We start from the raw sequence: 18,950 nt of genomic DNA, 5'->3' as shown, positions 1-18,950 counted from the left end.
TGAGAAATGCTTGTTTTGCGTTTGTAGCACCCTTCGGGTCATTGCCCATTTGCACTGTAAAGCATCATCCCATCAGTTTTGCAGCATTTGGCTGAATCTGAGCAGAGAGCAAAGCCCTGTACACTTCATCACAATTCATCCTGTTACGTCTATCAGCAGTCATACAATCAATAAACACTAGTAAACTGGCTCCACTGGCAGCCATACATGGTCATGTCATAAAAATGACTGCACCATGTTTGACAGATGATGTTCCTGCTTCGGTTCAGGACCTGCTTCTCTCCTTCTTTATTCTCCTGTCTTCCCATCATTCTGGCACAAGTGAATCGTAACTTTATCTCCTTTCAGAACTGTGCAGGCTTTCTTAAATTCTTTAGGAGAGGCTGTCTAACCTGGACTTGTTGTGTTTTTTAGACAGTGGTTTGCACCTTGTCTTAAAAACTCTCTATTTATCTCTGTCTTGATTGTTGACAGTGATTCTTCTGCCTCCTTAAGAGTATTTCTGACTTGGTTTGATGTTTTGAATTTGTTTTTCTTAACCATAATTCTCACTAATGCTGTCTTTTGGTGTTGTTAAGCTGGTCAGTGAACTCTTTCTTTTTAAGAATGTAACAGAGTGTTTATTTGGCCACACCAGCTAAAGTTTTATGATGCCTCTAATAGGTTTATTTTGTGTTTTCGGGTTAATGATAGCCTCTTTCACTCACATCAAGATCTCTGTGGACCTCATAGTGAGAATTCAAATTAAAACCTAATAAATTTAAGTTAATCTTGTTATCGAATCCATATATTTTATCTACTTACGTTTTCATGGAATAACCAGGAAACAGGCATCACCTGGTTATAAAACTGTTTATTACCCCAATGACTTCTGAGCCTCTGCAAATGGCTTTAATTACTTTTATGAAACCCTGCACTTCAAGCACATATTATGTTTGTTTTAGAATCCACTGTGGTGGTATACAGAAGAAAAAATCCATAATTTGTGTCTTTGAACCCACACTTTTATATGTGTAACTATGGTATCTTGCATAGAGATATTAGATATGGTTCACTCACCTCATGTGGCTGTGGCATAGACACACCTTTCTGCACCAGAAGCTTGATAATTTCATAGTTGTTGGTGTGTGCAGCAAGAATGATAGGAGTGATGTCAGGGGTGAAGTCAGAGAACTGCTTGTCCAGTAGGATCGGTGGAACCTTTGCAGGGAGATGAGAGAATGACAGCACATGTGAACAAAGCTGTCAAAGAAATACAATAGACGCTGACCTGCACAGTACCTGGGGCTTTTAGCTCCTGGAGGTAAAGATAGTTGAAATCCAAACAAGAAATTGTCCTCTTGGAAAAAGAAAAAATGCCTTACATATCAAGGCTAAGGGGCACCAGTAACAGCAAAGCGAGATGCATCAGCGTTTAACACATTTCAGAGGGAATTATGCTCAGAGAGAAACTCATTCTACCTATCCCTCTTATCACCCACTCCAGCTAAGTCCTTTTTCAATTCCCATATCATTCAAGAGGGGGAATACAGGTGCGGGCAGCAGAGGAGTAAGCTGTGCCTTTTTAATTCTTTTAATTGAAGGCCTGTTATCTGATTCTGTGGTGAGGGAGAATGGGAGAAGAGAGAGAAGACAGCTCAAGAATGATTGGAGGGTAAACATGGAATAGGTAAGGACCTGCTTAGCAACTCAAGGCAGAATAATGGCAGATGGGACTATGACTTTCTGGTTTTACTGAAAGAGCTTTGCCAAGAATGCTAAAGAGACAAGCTTGAGAAGGCTTGGTCTAAACTTTAACAACACCGGGAAAATAGCAATGTAGTTGATATTTTACACCTTTTGAGTCTACAGACTGAGTTTTGTTTAAGCTGTCTTGCTGGTTCAATAAAACAAAAACAAAAAAACTGCATATATACAGAATTGCATAGGTAATTTAAATGCAGTTCATCCATGCCAACTCACAAGTGAGAAATTTGCCACACTGCCGAGCTAAGCTAATTAGCTTAAGATAAGGAGTTTATGCGTAGAAATGGTCTGTGGTGTATGGTAAATGTTAAATGTGACACTTACTATATATTGTGCCTTTCTGCCTCACTGATTCAGTCACACACATTTACACAGTGCTTGCCTTAGTCCATGCCTAAGCTCTTCTAGACAACATTCAGACACACACGGATACTCTGACGGATACATCAGGGGAAACTTGTCATTCATTACCTTGTCCAAGGATCACCTACCTGAGCCACAGCCACCCAGTGGCAAAAATGGTAGACCAGCATTATAAAATTTCATATAATTATGAGATTATAAAACCCACTTAAGTGGTAGTGACATTTAAAGTTATATCAACTTCTATTTTTTTTTTTAAAACAGCATGTTACATTATAAACATTTTATATAAGATTAAGGTTTAGGGTTTTTCCTTGCTCAAAATGGGCCCATGGAGGGTATCACACTATTTGTAAGGTACTAAAAAATGATTCTATGATAGAAGAGTCCTGCATTATACAGAATTAATATAATATAAACCAGCAGTTATAGTGTCTTGGCTTTGCAGGGCAGTCGCAGCTACCTGAATTTAATTTATGTAAATTAAAATTACCTCAGAGTTATTACCTGCTCACTGTTTCTGCCAATCTAAACCCTTACAATCATAGTTAATTATACACTCAGTGTTTTTCCATTAAAACAGCAAAGGGCACTGTATGATAGTCTAACAAAACTCCTCATTTAAATCATGCCCTATAGATATATCTGCATTTTTCCCATTAGTTCTGATGTATTTTGATCTGTATGTGCTAACACTGACATACACTCAGGCGCCACTTTATTGGAAGCACCTTGCTTGTACTTGCTTGTATCTTTGTGGCACAGACCCAACAAGGTGCTGGAAACATTTCTCAGAGATCTTGGTCCATATTGGCAGCTGCTGCAGATTTGTCAGCTGCACCTGCACAAAGTCCCGTTCTGCCATATCCCAAAGGTGCTCTGTTGGATTGTAATCTGGTGACAGCGGAGAACAGCGAGTACTTCGAGCACAGGGAGCTCACTGTCACATCCAGGAAACCACTTTGAGGTGATTTGTGTTTTACGACCAAATGTGTTAACACTGATGTCGTAACGCAATGGATATGGTCAGCAACAAAACTCAGGTAAGCTGTTGTGTTTAAACAATGCTCAGGTGGCCCAAAGTGTGCCGAGAAAATATACCCCTCCCACACATTTATACCACCACCACTAACTAAGCCAGGTTGGAGCCATGCTTTGATGTCTTTTGCACCAAATTCTGCCTCTATCTGGGTTTAACATTCTATCAAATGTTAAAAAAGACATTTTCACCCATAGAAAAACCACTCACTGGATATTTTCTTTTTTCAGGCCGTTCTCTTTAAACCCTAGAGATGGCAGTGTGGGAAAATCCCAGTAGATTATCACTTGAAATACCAGCCAGTGTGGCACAAACAACAATGCCATATTCAAAGTCACTTAGATCATTTTTTTTCCCATTCTGATGCTCTATTTGGACTTCAGCAGCCTGCAGTGACCATGTCTATATGCCTAAATGCACGGGGCTGCTGCCATGTAGTTGGCTGATTACATATTCATGTTTAAAAACAGCTGAACACCTATATTTTAAAAAGATTTCTTTCTATCAAAAATACGTACACAAAAAAGAAAGTAAAAAAAGACCTAGACTCTTTGGTATTTGCAAAGCTAAATAAAGCTATTAAATCCTAAAAGACCAACTATAGGCATGACAGTATAAGTCACAGTTAAGACATGATGTGAGATGTTTTAAAAATATTTCACTTGCAAGCAGCCAAGCAGAAGCAGAAATAGTAAGCCTTTGTCACCACTGCTCACTGAGGAACAAAGCATGAAGAATTGTTCTCCAGGGGTTTTGGTTCATTTTCTCCAAAATGTTTCATCATTCATATAGCATCCAAAAATCATTATATCACACAGGGACACTAATTACTTGGGTAGCTTACTCTCAGAGCAGTCACAGTGCAGCAGCAAGTCTAAAGCGTGGCACAGAGCCATGTCTAAGAGTCGCCACATTTCGCAGAGGTGGGTGATCTAATAAGCTACAGTATATATATTCTGTTCTCCATGTGGGAAGAGGTGGGACATCAAATAATCTACATCAAACAGCCTTGGCCTGTGCCCAAGCAAACTGATATATGTGAAACTATGGTAATTGCGGAGAAAGGAAAATAAAAAGCCCACTCTTCTGAGTAACACATATTTGTTACTCATAGGGAATCCACCATAAGCATATTGATTAAAAATACAACAATGGCATCTGCAGCAGCAGCAGAGTGTGCGGTTACTTTTGTTTTTACCGTGCTCTATTTTGAGCCTCCCTGCTGGTTTTCTACTGCCACCCGACATCATCACAAATGTTTAGATAGAACTGGTGTAAAAATGGGACACCGGGCGGTTTTTGAATTACACTGCGGAAAATAAGCTCAAGTCTCAGATTCAAGCGAGCATGAATGCATTTACTCCGCATCGTGCTCTGTGTTATGTAGGAAGGAGAAGGATTTCCTTCCATAAGAGCCCTTATATCGAAAGGCTGACGGAAAAAGACAAAGATGAAAAAAAAATAAAATAAAATAAAAACAAAACTCAAAACCACCCGAAGGTCATGCAACTGAGAAGCTGTGTGAAATCCATTGTTTGCCATTGACAGATGCATATCTGCTCTCAGAGGATAATACATGGAGCTATTTAAAAAGCTGATATCCATGCGGTCCTCAGCAGAAAACAAATAAGCCAAAACACTTGTGAGATTATTACAAACATGTCATTCAGACGGCTTAAAATAGAGAGACAAATATACACAATTCCAGCCAAGCGCAAAATGAATCTTGGTATTAATAAATCTCAGAGAAGACACTGGCAACAAATACGATGTGCTTTTTCCAAACAGTTTTTTAATATAATCAATGAGCTTCTATTGGAGTGATATGGTGGCACTAGAGTGATCTGTTTTCACAGCCTACTCAGTGGATGGGAAAAAGCACTATCTTACAAAGGCAGTAAGATAAAGTGTTCCACCTGATTAATGTCACAGCTGAGCAGTTCAGACTGGAAATTTCATCCATTTGACAAACAATCCCAATCTCTCTCTTTGAGCTCACGCTGCCTTTCCCTGCTTATTATTTTCCCCTTTCCTTCCATTTTTCAACAATTGTTCAACTTAATTTTAACTTGAGCTTACTTCATTTATTAAAATTCTTATTGCAACAGGTTTAGAACAGGAGGAACATCTCTCCATCATTACTGCTCACAGGGAGAGGAAAAGAAGGACGTATGTGTGCATGTGAAAGCACACAGAGCAGTAAGTCAACAGAAACTAAAGCTCTACACATTTTGTTCCTGTTCATTACTATAAGTGGAGTATTAATGAATAGCGGTCCACAAACTAATGTGAAACCTTCCTAGAGTAAATAAGAGCAAACCTAAATTAAACAGTGTATTTTCTCTGAGTGAACTCAGTGCTCATTAAACCTCTCTCTCTGTAAGACTTGTTCCTTTTCCAAAACACAGAAGGCTTATGAAGCAGCTTTTTGGAGTGTCAGCTTTTGTTGTTGCCAGCAATACTGGGTCAGTTAATCTGGATGGTCTAAAAAGCTCCAGGCAACTGCATTCAGTTTATAAGCTATACAGTGAGTAGCAGTACTTTACTGGGACTGGCAATCACACTTTATCATTCAGTCACGAAAATCCCTGAGCTGCTGAATGTTGTTTTTAGATTTAAAACTAAAGTATCCAGAAATCCTTTACTGCCATTGGGTAGAAATTCAATAACAACCTTATATGTATCTATACGTAGTGTAATTCAAGCGGTTGGAGAGGAAGCTACTTCTGCACATACTCTTTGCTCCACCACTATTATTTAGAAACTCTTGAGTGTGGTGGGAGACTCTAGCCAATCACAGGGTTTTCAGAGAGAGCGCTTTCCGTACTATGTATGCAAATCCATACAGACTTTCTTCCCAATAGTACAGGAAAGGTTAACAACCCTGTATTTAAAATAACTGCACACAATATGGAACAAGGAAGATGGACTTAAATTATCATTCATAATGATCATCCATCTACCGTATTTTTTGGACTATAAAGCACACTTAAAATCCTTTAATTTTCTCAAAAATTGACAGTGCGCCTTACGTATGAATTCTGGTTGCGCTTACTGAGCTCGAACTAATTTTATGTGGTACACGGCGCTCAAAAATCTGCCAAAAATGTTTTGGTATGATTTTGGTAAGCTACGAAGCCACACCGATCTGGAGTCTGGGTCCAAACTCTGCTTCCAGTCCCAAAGTCAAACGAACACTGCGGCATCATTGAGAGTTAAAAACTGTCTAAATTCTTTCATCTTTAATAAAATGATCAATGTTGCTGCTTTACCCGGTGTAACAATTAAGGTTAAAATCCAGAACTTAAATTTAACGGAGTTAGATGTAAGCAGGAAGTTAGCTCGCTAGTTTCCACCTAAATATGATATAGCATGTTCTGACTGAGAGATTTCTGGAAAAAAAATAAAACGTACAGCTCTGCTATCACTTCCAATGAAGACAGAAAACTAAACAGCAGTGACTTTTGTAGGGTTACTAAAGTTGGACTAGCTGGTATATAATGATGTGCTATGTGATCGCTAGCAACACAGCTATGTTAGCGTAACATAAACACAGTGAAGCTGGAGGATGATCGCTAACTTTTTACCACTCGATAAGTTAGTGTGAGGGTTCCTGATGGTTAGGGACAAATGCAATCGCATGGCAGGATGCTGTAAACGGACCAAACTTCAGTTAGGAGAACAACTGAGATAATCCATCCAAAATATGAGGTTAGTCATTATTATACTGCAACAACATGGGAATAGAGCAGGTGCGAGAGAATTCAACATTAATGAATCAATGGTATGGAAGTGGAGGAAGCTAGAAGAATGAGTTGAGTAAAGTTTGACTTATCTGACTGTTTTGCTTCACTTAATGGACCTTATAATCCAGTGCGCCTTATGTTCCGAAAAATACAGTACCATACTGAAAACAGGACTGCTAACTTAGTCAGTTTGCATGTGGTGTCAATTAGAATACAACGCCGTTTAGGACCATTATTTGTCTTATTGCTCTACCATGCTGTGCTTAGGAATGATTTCTTGCCAGTGGCAAGACTCTGATTTACCTTTGAACATCTCTATTTGACACTGAAAGAAAACTTTTCAAAATTCTGTGTTTGCAGGACGTTTCCCTCTTTTATCTAACCATATTCATAGTGACTGGATAGGTTTTGTTGATGAAGGTTAAATGTTTGAATTGAATGTTGCAAATATTTAAGCCTTCTGCAAACGGCATCCAAACAATCAGGCACAGCTGTGTCTAATTCAATTTAATGTTGATGCAGCTCACAGTATCAAAAGTGCTCTTTTAGTGGGAGGGCCTGAGGGTGGAGAGAGTAGAGGGCAAAGGGAGGATGAGAGCTGCACCTGTATATTCCGGCTCTTTTTGCCATTTGCAGCTTTAAGGTGGGAATACTTTGGAAGTAATGCTCTAAACATAAAGAGTAAAGGATTTTTTAAAAAATGTTAATCATTCATTAATGCAGGCATTCAGCTTACGATAAATGATAAAGGCGGTGCATTTATTAAATGGTACACTGTACTAGCCAGGAGAATGTTATTATGTTGGCTACAAATGAAACTGGCACAGGTCCTGGCACACAAATGGATTAAACACTGCACTTAAAAACAGCAAAAAAAAAACAAAAACCCAAAAAACAAAACTCAAAATTAAAAAATGCAATTAACTACTAAAAGGACAGAAACATAAAACAATTCGTTGGAAAAGCAAAAAAAACAAAAAAAAGCTAATAACTTGGAGAGAAAATAAATGTCAACTATTGTTTCCCTGCTAGCATGTCTCCAACCTGGACAGCCGAGAACAGTCTCGGCAGAGAGGCGCTTGTGGCTCTTGTAAATTTATGTTAATATGCAACTCTTTCCACTTTCCTCAGTCCCTTCCTCACCTGCATGCCACCACTCGGCTTCTTGTGATTTAGCAGCAGCTCCACAGCTCCCACCACTTCCTTGCGAATTGCATGCAGCAGGGCGTCACCGACATACACGTTGAAGCTCAGCAAGAGTTCGATGATTTCCAGGTTCTCGTTCTCAATGGCGATCAGCAGAGCTGTGCGGCCGAGAGGGTCGATGCAATTGATGTTGATCTTGAAGTAGATCTCAGCCTCCTGCCAAAATAAAGTGATTGAAAGCCAGAGTTTGTTTCAAGACATACTCTGGGACTCTGGGGTTCAGATTATGGAGGAAGACACACAGGGAATGAACATTTTTGAAAGGAACTGTAAACTCTTCGCACCTTTTGTAACTGAACAAGCTACTAAAAGTTTGTAGTTTTTCCTCTGAATCTGGAGGAGTGGAGTGGGAGTGAGTTTACCAGATCTCTGTAGCTCACTCTTTTGTATCTGCATTTGAAGCTAGCAGCACAAGACTAAGCTCGCCACTACTGATGGCATAACACAACTCAATATCAGTTGAACTGTTGGCAGTCACGTTGAATTGTGGGGAATGTAGGAATAAGAGTACCCCATGTTTCTGCTGCATTGATTTTACACTTTATACTTTTCTTTTTTAACTTACTGTTTTGTAAGTAGCTTTCTGTCATTAGCTGCCTACACACGCAATATTTTAAGAAATATCACAACAAAAAGGAAGTTGTAAGAATGCAGATGTCCCTTCTTAATCTCTATATGGACAAGCCAAGCGGGCAAACTATCACAAATTGTTATTGTGGATCGTGATGTCATTTGTCACTATATTGCTAGATGACATGTCCTGATATATTACAATTTTCAGCCTCTCCGTTGCTACGGGACTACAAAGCAGCTGCTCCCTGCCAACACTTTGTCTCTGCTACTGGTTTCTATAAAGAGCCTGCGTATTATTTGAAATGCATAGCAATTATTGTGACTTTGCATCCTGCCCATGAATCTTCCAGTCTCTTCCACGTCAATCAAATTACATTAACGCTTTAATATTGAGCCATTCCCTCATCCATAATTTTGAGCTTGATGCATCTGCATTAATTCGTCCCTTTATCAGTCAGTTTCTCCATTCCTCCACCCAAACACACACACCTCAAGCGCTTGCTTGACACTCGCATAGTCCCCTTTCTCGACGGCTCCAAGGTAGGCTTTCTCTAAAGGTGACAGCTCCGACTCGGCCCGCACAATTCTCAACGGGATTCGGTCCCGGTATGAGGAGCTGTCAGTCCGCCGGTAGTAGAGCTGTGACATCTCTCTAAGCTTCAGCTGACCAGCACCCTGTTAACACTGCTACAGCTGCTGCTGGGCTGGCGGGGTTCACACTAGAGAGGATAGAGACAAAGCTGTAGAATAAGCTTGTTGTTGGTTTTTGCATAACAAGTAGGAAAAGAAGGAAAAGAGAGGACAGCGGATACACATGCAGAGCAGAAAGGGCTGTAATACTGAGATGAAGCTACAGTAGTAGTTGACCCCTCTCCATTTATTACATGCGCTACATGATCTAATTAAGAACTGCCTGTTTATAAGCGTTTTCCTACAAACTGTGCAAGAATTACGGTTGAATAAAAGGTCATTTTAAATGTAATATAAATAATGAAGAAATATAATATAAGATGACAAGTAGACAAGTGGAATAAGACAGTCAGGAGTCAGCTGTCATCGGGTGAGAGGTGGAGAACAGTCTAGACAGATGTCGAGCTCAACACATGATAAACCATTTAAATATTATGGTTTTATTTGGAAATAAAGAAAAAATTGCCTTTTATTGTTCTTGTAGCATTTAGTAAGTTTCAAATGCTCAGAATCTAACGTCAGGCAATGTTTACATGCTGGCAAAAATCAAGGATAAAAATGTTTAAGTTGTGAGGTAGGAAAGAAATCAAAAACACCTCCACTGCATTGTTTTCCTCTGGTGTCCTGTTAGAGAGCTCTAATATAAAGCAGAAAGATCAAGCGTAGACATGACAGCGGCTGCTCCTGCTGAACATGTTTCACAAACAGCCATCACGATACACAGCACACACTGCAGGAAATACTTGCAGCTGCACTGGATGGTACGATTCATTAAATCTCAAGTTTCTAACTGCTTTATGTAATGTGCTTAATCATTACTAGTTGACTGACACGTTGCATCTTCTCAAATAATATGCACTTTGTTTTATTTCCTCTGGTCCCTGGTTTCTTCACAATCTAAAACATCTCTAAATATATTGTAACATTGAAATACTGAATGTAGATAAAAAGATGAGATAATATTGTTTAAATCATGTGAAAAGCAGCTTTAGTACAATGCTTCTGTCACAAACCCATTTTAAAATTCAAAACTGGAGCAACCATAATAATGACTGAAAACTAGCATCTGTGCGGATGTGTCGACTGTCACCTCTGAACATATTTCCAAGATATTCTGACAGCCCTCTGAGAATTTAAAACTGAAATGAGCAAAGCAGACAAGAACACAGAAAGTGCTGGAGATGAGGGCGAAATATAAACCAGGTGAGTCAAAAACAACATTAAGTGGAAAACGTTGCACAGTCGTAAACATAACAAAAAACAAGAGGTTCAAGTAGTTAGTGCCTAAAGGCTCCCCTCTCTCTCTTCCCACCGTCTCAGGACAACTCATTACTGCATCTATCTGAAAAATAATGATTGGACCCGCAGCAGCTAATTAGTTTATGAGAACAAGCCGAAATGCAGCGATTTCTTTAATAAATATGAGTAAAAATATTCATGCTGTGCCCATAGTCCCACATCCTAAAATAGCACATTTAAAGGCACAGTTCAAAACTTTTGATGCTATCATTATTGGCTCTTTTACTGATATGAGAACATGGTAGGTTTGGATATAGTTTGTTTCCCCTGTGTTTCCTGTCTTTCTGAGTTAATCTGCTTCAAGTGGTCAAGTCCTTCTCTCATAATCATCAGTGTGATATCAATCTTCTAGCATTAGCCACAGTTAAAAGGAGGATAAGGGTACTTTGTAAAACACTGTAACAAAGATTTAATTTAAATAAGCAAGCTGTGTGATTGGTTATGCTTTCAGTTTTAGGTGTGAGAACTTTTTTTTCAGTCTGCTGTTAAGAATTCAGATGTTGAACATGATTGATCATCTATAGGAGCAGAGAATGTTTAAGATTGAGGGTAAAAGTATTAAAAGTGGATAATATTAAAGGAAAACAATATTTTCCTTTGATCCTGCCTGGACCTGCATTTTGATGGCAGCACTTCATACCTCATCTGAGATCCTTAGTTTGATTTTACAGAGACCAGTTTACCTGTATAAGTAATTGCATGCAACTGTCAACATAAGGAGTCTGTTTAGCAGAAAACTAAACTCTGCTTTCAGTACAACAAGTGGTTTACGATAAAAACAAGTAGCAAAGGACAAGCCAAACAAAACAATGTATATCTGTGTTTAAAAAAACAAAATTATAATTTAATTTTGCTCAAAAACAACACAGTAAGTTACGTCATCGGGGTTCTCTGTGACCTAACTATATTGGTTTGCATTTGTTTGCCAAAATATTATAATGTTTTAGACAAGAGTGTGTTTTAGTGTTTATCTGACACACAGATTAGATCAGGCTACATATTGCAATGTGAGGGTTATGTTATATTTTCTGGTGCTTGCTTGAACCTGCGACAGAAATTGCCTCAAAAGACAGCCGCTATTAAGGGAAGCTGCCAACCAAGCAGAAACACTACAAAAGGTACGGCCTGCTCATAGCTCTGTGTGCAAATACTGAAACGCACACGCAGGCGCCCACGCTCAGTAGCGCACGAGCCAATACACACAACCACGCACGCACACGCGCGCGCACATACAGAGGTAGCCTTTCTGTGCACTGGCTCTCTTCCCCTAATGAGTTTGCCGAATTCAATTCATTACTTGGAAATGGGAAATCTCAGCTGTTTGATTACACGGTGCAGCAGCGCACCAACGCCACGGCAGGGAATCTTTTATTCTGAAAGTTGTAGTTCTCAAGCAGCATCGAATGGATTTCCAACAGACCATGCAGCATATTTAAAGCCCATCCTGCGCTTACAGTACGAGTGAAAACAATCATTAAACTGCCACGGTTTTAATTTTTTATCAGAAACCTTCCGAGGGTAACATGCCTTACTCTTGTCTGCTGAAGAGCCTTATATAGTCAAAGATCAGTAGTAGTACACAGAAGCAAATGACAAACCTTTGGGATGATGGACATTGGAACTTCGCTCAGGGAGCTCAGTGGTCTTCCTGTGGAAAGCAGCATGAAAATAATTCGCCTCAACTTTTTGGAATTTGTATCCCCATAAATGTAGAAACAGCAGTGTTAAAATCCCGCTTGTTAGTGTTAGAGATGTCAGCGCGTCTTTTTCCTGTTGTTTTTTTTTTTTTTTTTTTAGTGTAGTACGCATTCTTCCTTCTCGTTTTTTGGATACTTCTTAGCACTCCTCCTGAGAATCCACATTTGGTCAGGTTTAATCACGATTTCCATTCCGTCTTTTAAGGAGGAGGTGCGGGAAAAAACGCAGACCGGCTCACACCGCATTAAACTCACCGCGCAACAAATTCTGGAGACGAAAATAGGCAACAACAACCAAGTTCCCTCGGTGGATTACACCTGGTTTTTCAACGCCTCCAGTTTTCCCCAGGGTGTACATCCACCAGTGTTCTTATCCACCTGTTGGAGGTGATTGAGCGAAAAGCAGCGCCTCCAGAAATAAACGCAGAGCAGCCAGATGCCTGGCAGGCGGTCTGCGGAATAATGCTGCTGCAGACGGGTTGTGCGCACTTGGAGACGCATCGAACACAGTGGCACTGCAAGAGGAAAGGGAGAAAAAAAACATCTTAGCAAGCAAGTCAGCCAGGCGTTTAGTCTCACTTCCACTGAATGAAAGTTACACTTGACAAACTACATGATTCCACCTTCACATTCAGCTGCTTATCCAATGAGTTGTGGGAATTTTATTAGCATCAGAAGCCAGGAAAATTCACTAAAAATCACATAAATATCAATCCGGATTACTTATATTCGGAATTCAACTCAAATTGATGTAGAGAAAAGAGACATATGTAGAATATTCACCGGACTCACTTACTATTTGAATGTTTAAGAATTGGAATTACTAGAATAACTCTTTGAGATTTATCACCTAATCAGGCTTAAACCAGGTTCACTGTGTTTTACTGATTTGTTTATGTCAGTTATACTATGGATGCCTATAGGAAGAGAATTGACTCAGGCAGCTCACATCCCTTCTGTCTTAATTATCAGTGACCTGGACAAACTTCAGGTCCTTGGATTTGGCACTAAACAGTTCACCAGGCCTTCTTCAAACACAGTTCCTCTCTCCCTCCCTGATTTACACATTTGGCTGTGTTGTAAATTCTTCTTAAAAGTGTGTAACGTTGTTGAAAGTTTAAACAGTCATGTTCAAAGAGTCTCCCGGCCAGTCTTTGTGTTTTGCTGTGTGAGAGTTTATGTTGGCAGAAAATGCATTTAAACTGCAGGTCCGGTCACAATGAAATGTCACCGGGGACACTCATTTGGCTACAGAGAGCGTTTGATTATTCACTGTTTGCTTCTGCCAGGACGGATACACTGGATCCACACTTTGTTTGTGCGGACTGGATACAAGAAAGATATATGGGCTTTGACCGCTTATCCATCTTCCTTTGTACTCTGCTCTTGCTCATTCACAGCTAGTCAACGTAATCATTCAGAAATACTGGACGGTATATTCACTGTAACAACACACAGTGGATTACCAGTAATAGCTCGATAGGGTCTTTGTTTCATGCATGCTTACAAATACATGTCAACTTAGTCTTCAAAGAAAAAAAAGAAAGAATCTCCCCTTCTCTATTTGCACTTTCGGCATCCTCTTGAGAAATTTCTTAATTAAAATTAATTTAATGCGTCATGTCTCTGCTGCTAATTTCTTTGATGTACTCTGTGGAGTCAGATTAAATGACTATACCCTTGAGGCTGCAGGGTTCCCTGCTCTCACCCTGAATCCCACATGTAGGCTACTTTAAAGCAACTCTCTGTCTCCCTCGACTCAGCCTTTTTTTAAAATCTGGTTCATTCATAATTATTACGATCTATCACCAGAACAAGGAACGCTTGCTTTTAAAGCACGATCACCTGCAGTTTTACAGCCCAATGAATTTGAATTAGTCACCTGAAAGTGATTTAGGAACATACATCCAAAGCAGCTGAGTGCTGATCCAGAAAAGAAGGTAGTTAATTGAATTACACATTCAAAATCAACGTGGAATATTTTATTTTTACTGCTCAATCAAAGACATGGAATTTAAAGTCAGTCATTGCAATCTGCTATAGTAGTAATACTCTTAGACATAACATTTGTGTATTTGAATAAGCATTTTTTTAAGAAGGTGTGAGGCAGATTTGGTTGTGTGTAGAGCACGTTAAAATACCTCTCCTACACAGCATTTGTGTGGCCGACTGGTTAGAAAACATGAAATGTTTTTGATTCTAAAAATAGCCCTGAGGTTAATTCTGCTCCCATAAAAGGCCTTTTAAAGGGGATTGATTGGAACAGACTTTTAAACAACATGTAATGCGATGTGGAGAGGGGTAGAAAACCAGCAGAAGATTCCTCCTGCCTCTTAAATCGTTTTAAGCTGCCTAGTGACACTATAGACATTTCGCTGTAATGAAGGCAACGCTTCTTACACTGGTTGATTGAATTTTGCCTCAAGGCGAAACACAGTATGGCTTCAGTAGCAGAGGGATTCAAAAGCAGGGGGCTTCTTTTCTGTTTTTGTTCAAGAGATGCTTGCTAATGGTGAATTACCCTTATCAGAAATGCGGTGTTGCTTTACTTGTTAATACAAACGCTCGAGCATACTGAAGAGTGGGCACAGAGCTGTTGGTTTGAACTGCTCTGCTGCTGCAGCACATTTTGTGCTTTTGGTGTGTGTGTTTTTCTGTCCTCTTAGATTTTTGCAGTAACTTATCACAATGAAAACTTTTGTAGTTGGCCATTTATGAATAAGCAGGACTGTAGTACAGTCGAGACGGTTCAATTTTTCTGGTCACGGTGAGAGATTAGGCAGGAGAATGTGTGGCAGGTAGTTTCTGTAGCTACAAAGCAAACAGGCACCGTCTTTGTCTGTGAAATGTAACATGGCTCCTATTCCAGTATGAGCATCCAGTTGGCAGTGACAGCTCCCTTTGCAGCATCCCCTCTGTCCGTCTGTCTCCTCCCCCTCTTTCTTGTTCATATCACTCCCTCACACTCTCACACAGCCGCAGGTTAGACCCATGTTTCCTCTTCACCTCCTCTGCCAGCCTTTAGCTGAGTCGAGCCTTACTGCATAAAGTAACTTAAAGGTTTTTATAACCCCTCTTTTCCTCTGCTTGCATCCGTGGGAGTTGAGCTATATTTTGTATCAGTTGTTCAGGGAGTTCCCTGAGGTAAGAGTGGCCATCCAAGCTGTTTGATTCATCATTACGCTCATGCTCTCTGAGAGGTTACTGGGTAATTAAAATTGATCTGTCTCAGTTGTCCCTGGAGATGCGTTGAGGCCGAGCCCCCCCACCCCGGATCCCCAACATGCACAGTTCATATTTGTTACAGTCAGCAAAAATTATAGAAAAGAAGAAGATTGTCTCAGCAACGCACAGTGAAGGATTGTAATTTGCTTTTTTATTTCCTCATATTGGCTAGGCACTGTCGTAGGTGGAAAACTACAATGGATTTTATTTCCTATCCCTTCACTTTTGCATAAGATAAACGAGTCGCCTTAAAAATTCTCTTATATAAAACTAATCTGCTCTGCAGAATACCTTTTGTCCAAGTAATTCCTGCTTGGATTGTGCTTTTCTAAAATCACGTTATCATGTAAGAATTGATCTTATTTTTTTCAGGGGCACTTTATAAAGAAAGCCTGGTGAATGACTGTCCTCACAGCTCAGGATGTGTGCTAAAAACACTGCAAAGAAGGAAGCTTGCCTTACTTAATTTTATAGTTTAAAATTGTCTTACAAATTTTTAATGGCTAAATATCACATGATAGACTAAGCTTATTTGTAAACTAGAAAGTACTTTTGGCTGCTCTCTTATTTCCTGAAGGGTTGCCTCAGCGGACGCATCTGCATACTCGATTTGGCACTGATTTTACACTGGATGTCCTTCCTGATGTGACCCTCCAATTTATCCCGGCTTGTGATCCCCCTCTGGCTGGGTTTGTGCCTCCCCGTAGTTTTGAACCAACTTTAACTAAATGCATAATATGCCTTTGCTTTTTGGTTAGATTGTTGAGAGCTTAAACCTGTAAGTGGAGGTTGGTGTGCATTTGTTGAGAATAAGATTAAAATAGAATTTGTCATTAGTTTCATGTGCAAACACACCATTAAATATGAAGCAATCATGCACATATCCCCAGAGTAATGGTATTGTCTTCTTATATACAAATACAGTGCAATTAGTACAAATTTCAGGGACTTTTGAGAGCTGTTTCCTGTGTAATATCAACACGCTGCGGTTACTTAGAGGTTCCACTATACCAGTGATGCCAAGGATAAGTAAACAGTTCTTCCTAAGAAATCATGGCTTGCTGCAGCAGAAATGCCTCTCACTGCTCAGATATCACTCTCCAGACCCCAGAGAGAATAAACAGATTGTTTCGGAATACACACATGTCATCTCTAAGTACATCCTGCGCTACTGTACACTGTTCACTAACCTCGAATCTTGAAAGAGCAGGTTTGACTCAGCTGCAGTGATCTGTCGAGGACATAGCAGTTACCCGCAGTTATTTTAGGCTTATGTAACTATATCTGTAATACTACTCCCCCCCACCCATTTAATTTTGCACAAAATGTTTCCAGAGGCCTGTGTGATATCTTTTTGATTTGTTTGATATTTTTATAGTGCTTTCTATAAAAGCACAACTGAAAAGTGCTGTTTAAAGATTCTTTAGAGGACTGAACCATGACAGTTAAGGGGCATTTAGAGGGTCTGATAACAGAAACCATTCAAAGTCACATTTTACCTCTGAGTCCTTTAAAGGCAATGAAAGAGTCCCTCACTGGCTGCTCTTTCGGTTTTGCCGTAACCATGCTATTATCACTCAAACAGAAGTGGTTGCCCTGGAAATCTCAATAGTTTTCAAAACAACATAATACATTTAAACCGTATTACCACATTCCCTATTATCTGTCACCTTCAGCTCTACTTTTGAGTGGCACGGCTGCTGCTAAATTGAATGTCTGCTTTTAAAGGCAATAGAAAAGTGGTTGTAATTTAACATTGCTGAAACTTGCTTTTGAACAAATTAATCCATCACTTTCCCAGCTGACAGGGGGAAAGGAAAAGAAAAACTTAGGCTGAATAATAAAACAGCAGGCTTTGTTCTGAAGAAATGTACTGGCATACCTTAACACATTCAAATGCAGGAAAGTGGATCCCTTCGCTTCTAACACATTTTTTTAAAGATTCATATATAGCCTGGATGTTTATGAGTTTCCTGTGGGTTCTGACAAGCAGCATACCTTCTTAACTAACACCATTTCGTGAAGTAATTTGCAATCGCTTCTATAAATAGGACGCAATCTTTGTCCAATGAGTTGTCCACTCAGGTTGAAAGCAGTTTTTGACCCCTGAGGCAGCTCATTGTTGTTGCTGGAGGAGTTATTTTGGTGGACCTTACTGTCTATATAAGTTGGAGCTTAGGAGACTATAAAAGAGACCTTTTTTCCTCAAAATTCAATACTGACTTTCTCTTAAAGGTAGAGCGAAAGGGAGAGACCTTCAAATTGTGTTTGCATTTGGGACGCTTTTCTTGAAAATGTTGAAAAAATGACTCAGAGGAAGCAGCTGATTGAAAGTCTGTAAAAATCATAAACTTCCAACTTTTTAAGAATAATTTTGCATCATTTTGTTTAGAAACTGAACATCCAAGGAATTTTAATTTAACTTTAATTTCAGCACGTTTATCCAAATATGGCACACTATTAGGTTGAAATGATTCAGATCTCTATCAGCTTTATTAACTGTGATGGTGGCAAACAAGGACAGCTGCTTTATAAAACTAATCCAACATTATGTAGAAACAGAGTCCATGATTGAGGAGCTAATGGACTAACACCGTGTTTTGTTATTTTTAATTTGGATGATGGGTAATAATTGCTTGCATGTCCAATTAAATATCCAACTGAAAGAATCATTCTGGACAGAAAGACAACTCAATGTTGGGTTTTCTCTATCCCGCTATAGCAATAAAGAACAAAGGCAGAAAACTCAATATAGTCTAAATTCAGACCCACATTTAATTATTAGCATCCAACCAAATACAATTCAGCCTTCTGAAAGCTTAAGCAGACACCAAGAAGTAAAGAAATTTCATGTCAGAAGACTTAAAGCCAAATTTGCTTTAAACGTACTTTTCTCTTAAATAAGTTTGCCTGACTCTGTCTCCATGAAAAGAGAATGAGACATTTCACTAATTGATCATTCTGAACTCAGAGTCCTCATTACTATCAGTGTGATATTCGGGTCTTGCTTCCCGTCTGTCAGATAAATGATCTTATAATCCGAATGTTAGTTTATAAAAGTACATTTATGATTTTACTAGCCCTCTGTGATTGTTTTAGCTCTGCTCAGAAACATTTATGTCTGGAATAAACTCCCAGAAATAAATTTAATTTGTAGAAAATTATTCATACTTTCATAGTGTTTTTGTAATGATCTGCCCTTAGTTTTACATTTAGTGTTTCTGAATGGGTTTTTTTGTTCCCTTTTCTGTATACCATCTGTCTTTGTCTCATTTGTGTCTGTGTGAGATTGTTCTTGTTCTCCTTTAAAGTTTATTTGCTGTTTATTTCAAAGTTTGGTTCCTCGTGTGGTTTTCTGTGTTGTAT

At 39.3% G+C, this 18,950-nt stretch overlaps 1 protein-coding gene across 1 annotated transcript in view; it reads right to left on the bottom strand.

The window, feature by feature from the left end:
• The window catches only part of trpc4a (transient receptor potential cation channel, subfamily C, member 4a), a 29,341-nt gene extending 16,600 nt beyond the window's left edge, over positions 1-12,741 (bottom strand). The window contains exons 1-4 of the mRNA XM_085363819.1: positions 12,261-12,741; positions 9,163-9,392; positions 8,038-8,256; positions 1,060-1,200 (exon numbers count right to left, since the gene is read on the bottom strand). Of these exons, the coding sequence (XP_085219945.1) occupies positions 1,060-1,200; positions 8,038-8,256; positions 9,163-9,321 (519 nt within the window). The 5' untranslated portion in view covers positions 9,322-9,392; positions 12,261-12,741. The remainder of the gene's footprint in view (positions 1-1,059; positions 1,201-8,037; positions 8,257-9,162; positions 9,393-12,260) is intronic.
• Between the last annotated feature and the right edge of the window lie 6,209 nt (positions 12,742-18,950).

The sequence above is a fragment of the Diplotaxodon limnothrissa genome, linkage group LG10 (assembly GCF_057381915.1).
Source record: "Diplotaxodon limnothrissa isolate DT_005_m linkage group LG10, D_limnothrissa_male_GT1.1, whole genome shotgun sequence".
NCBI classification, from domain to species: domain Eukaryota; kingdom Metazoa; phylum Chordata; class Actinopteri; order Cichliformes; family Cichlidae; genus Diplotaxodon; species Diplotaxodon limnothrissa.
Note: the sequence above shows the minus strand (reverse complement) of the source record. Positions and strands in the feature narration are given on the sequence as shown.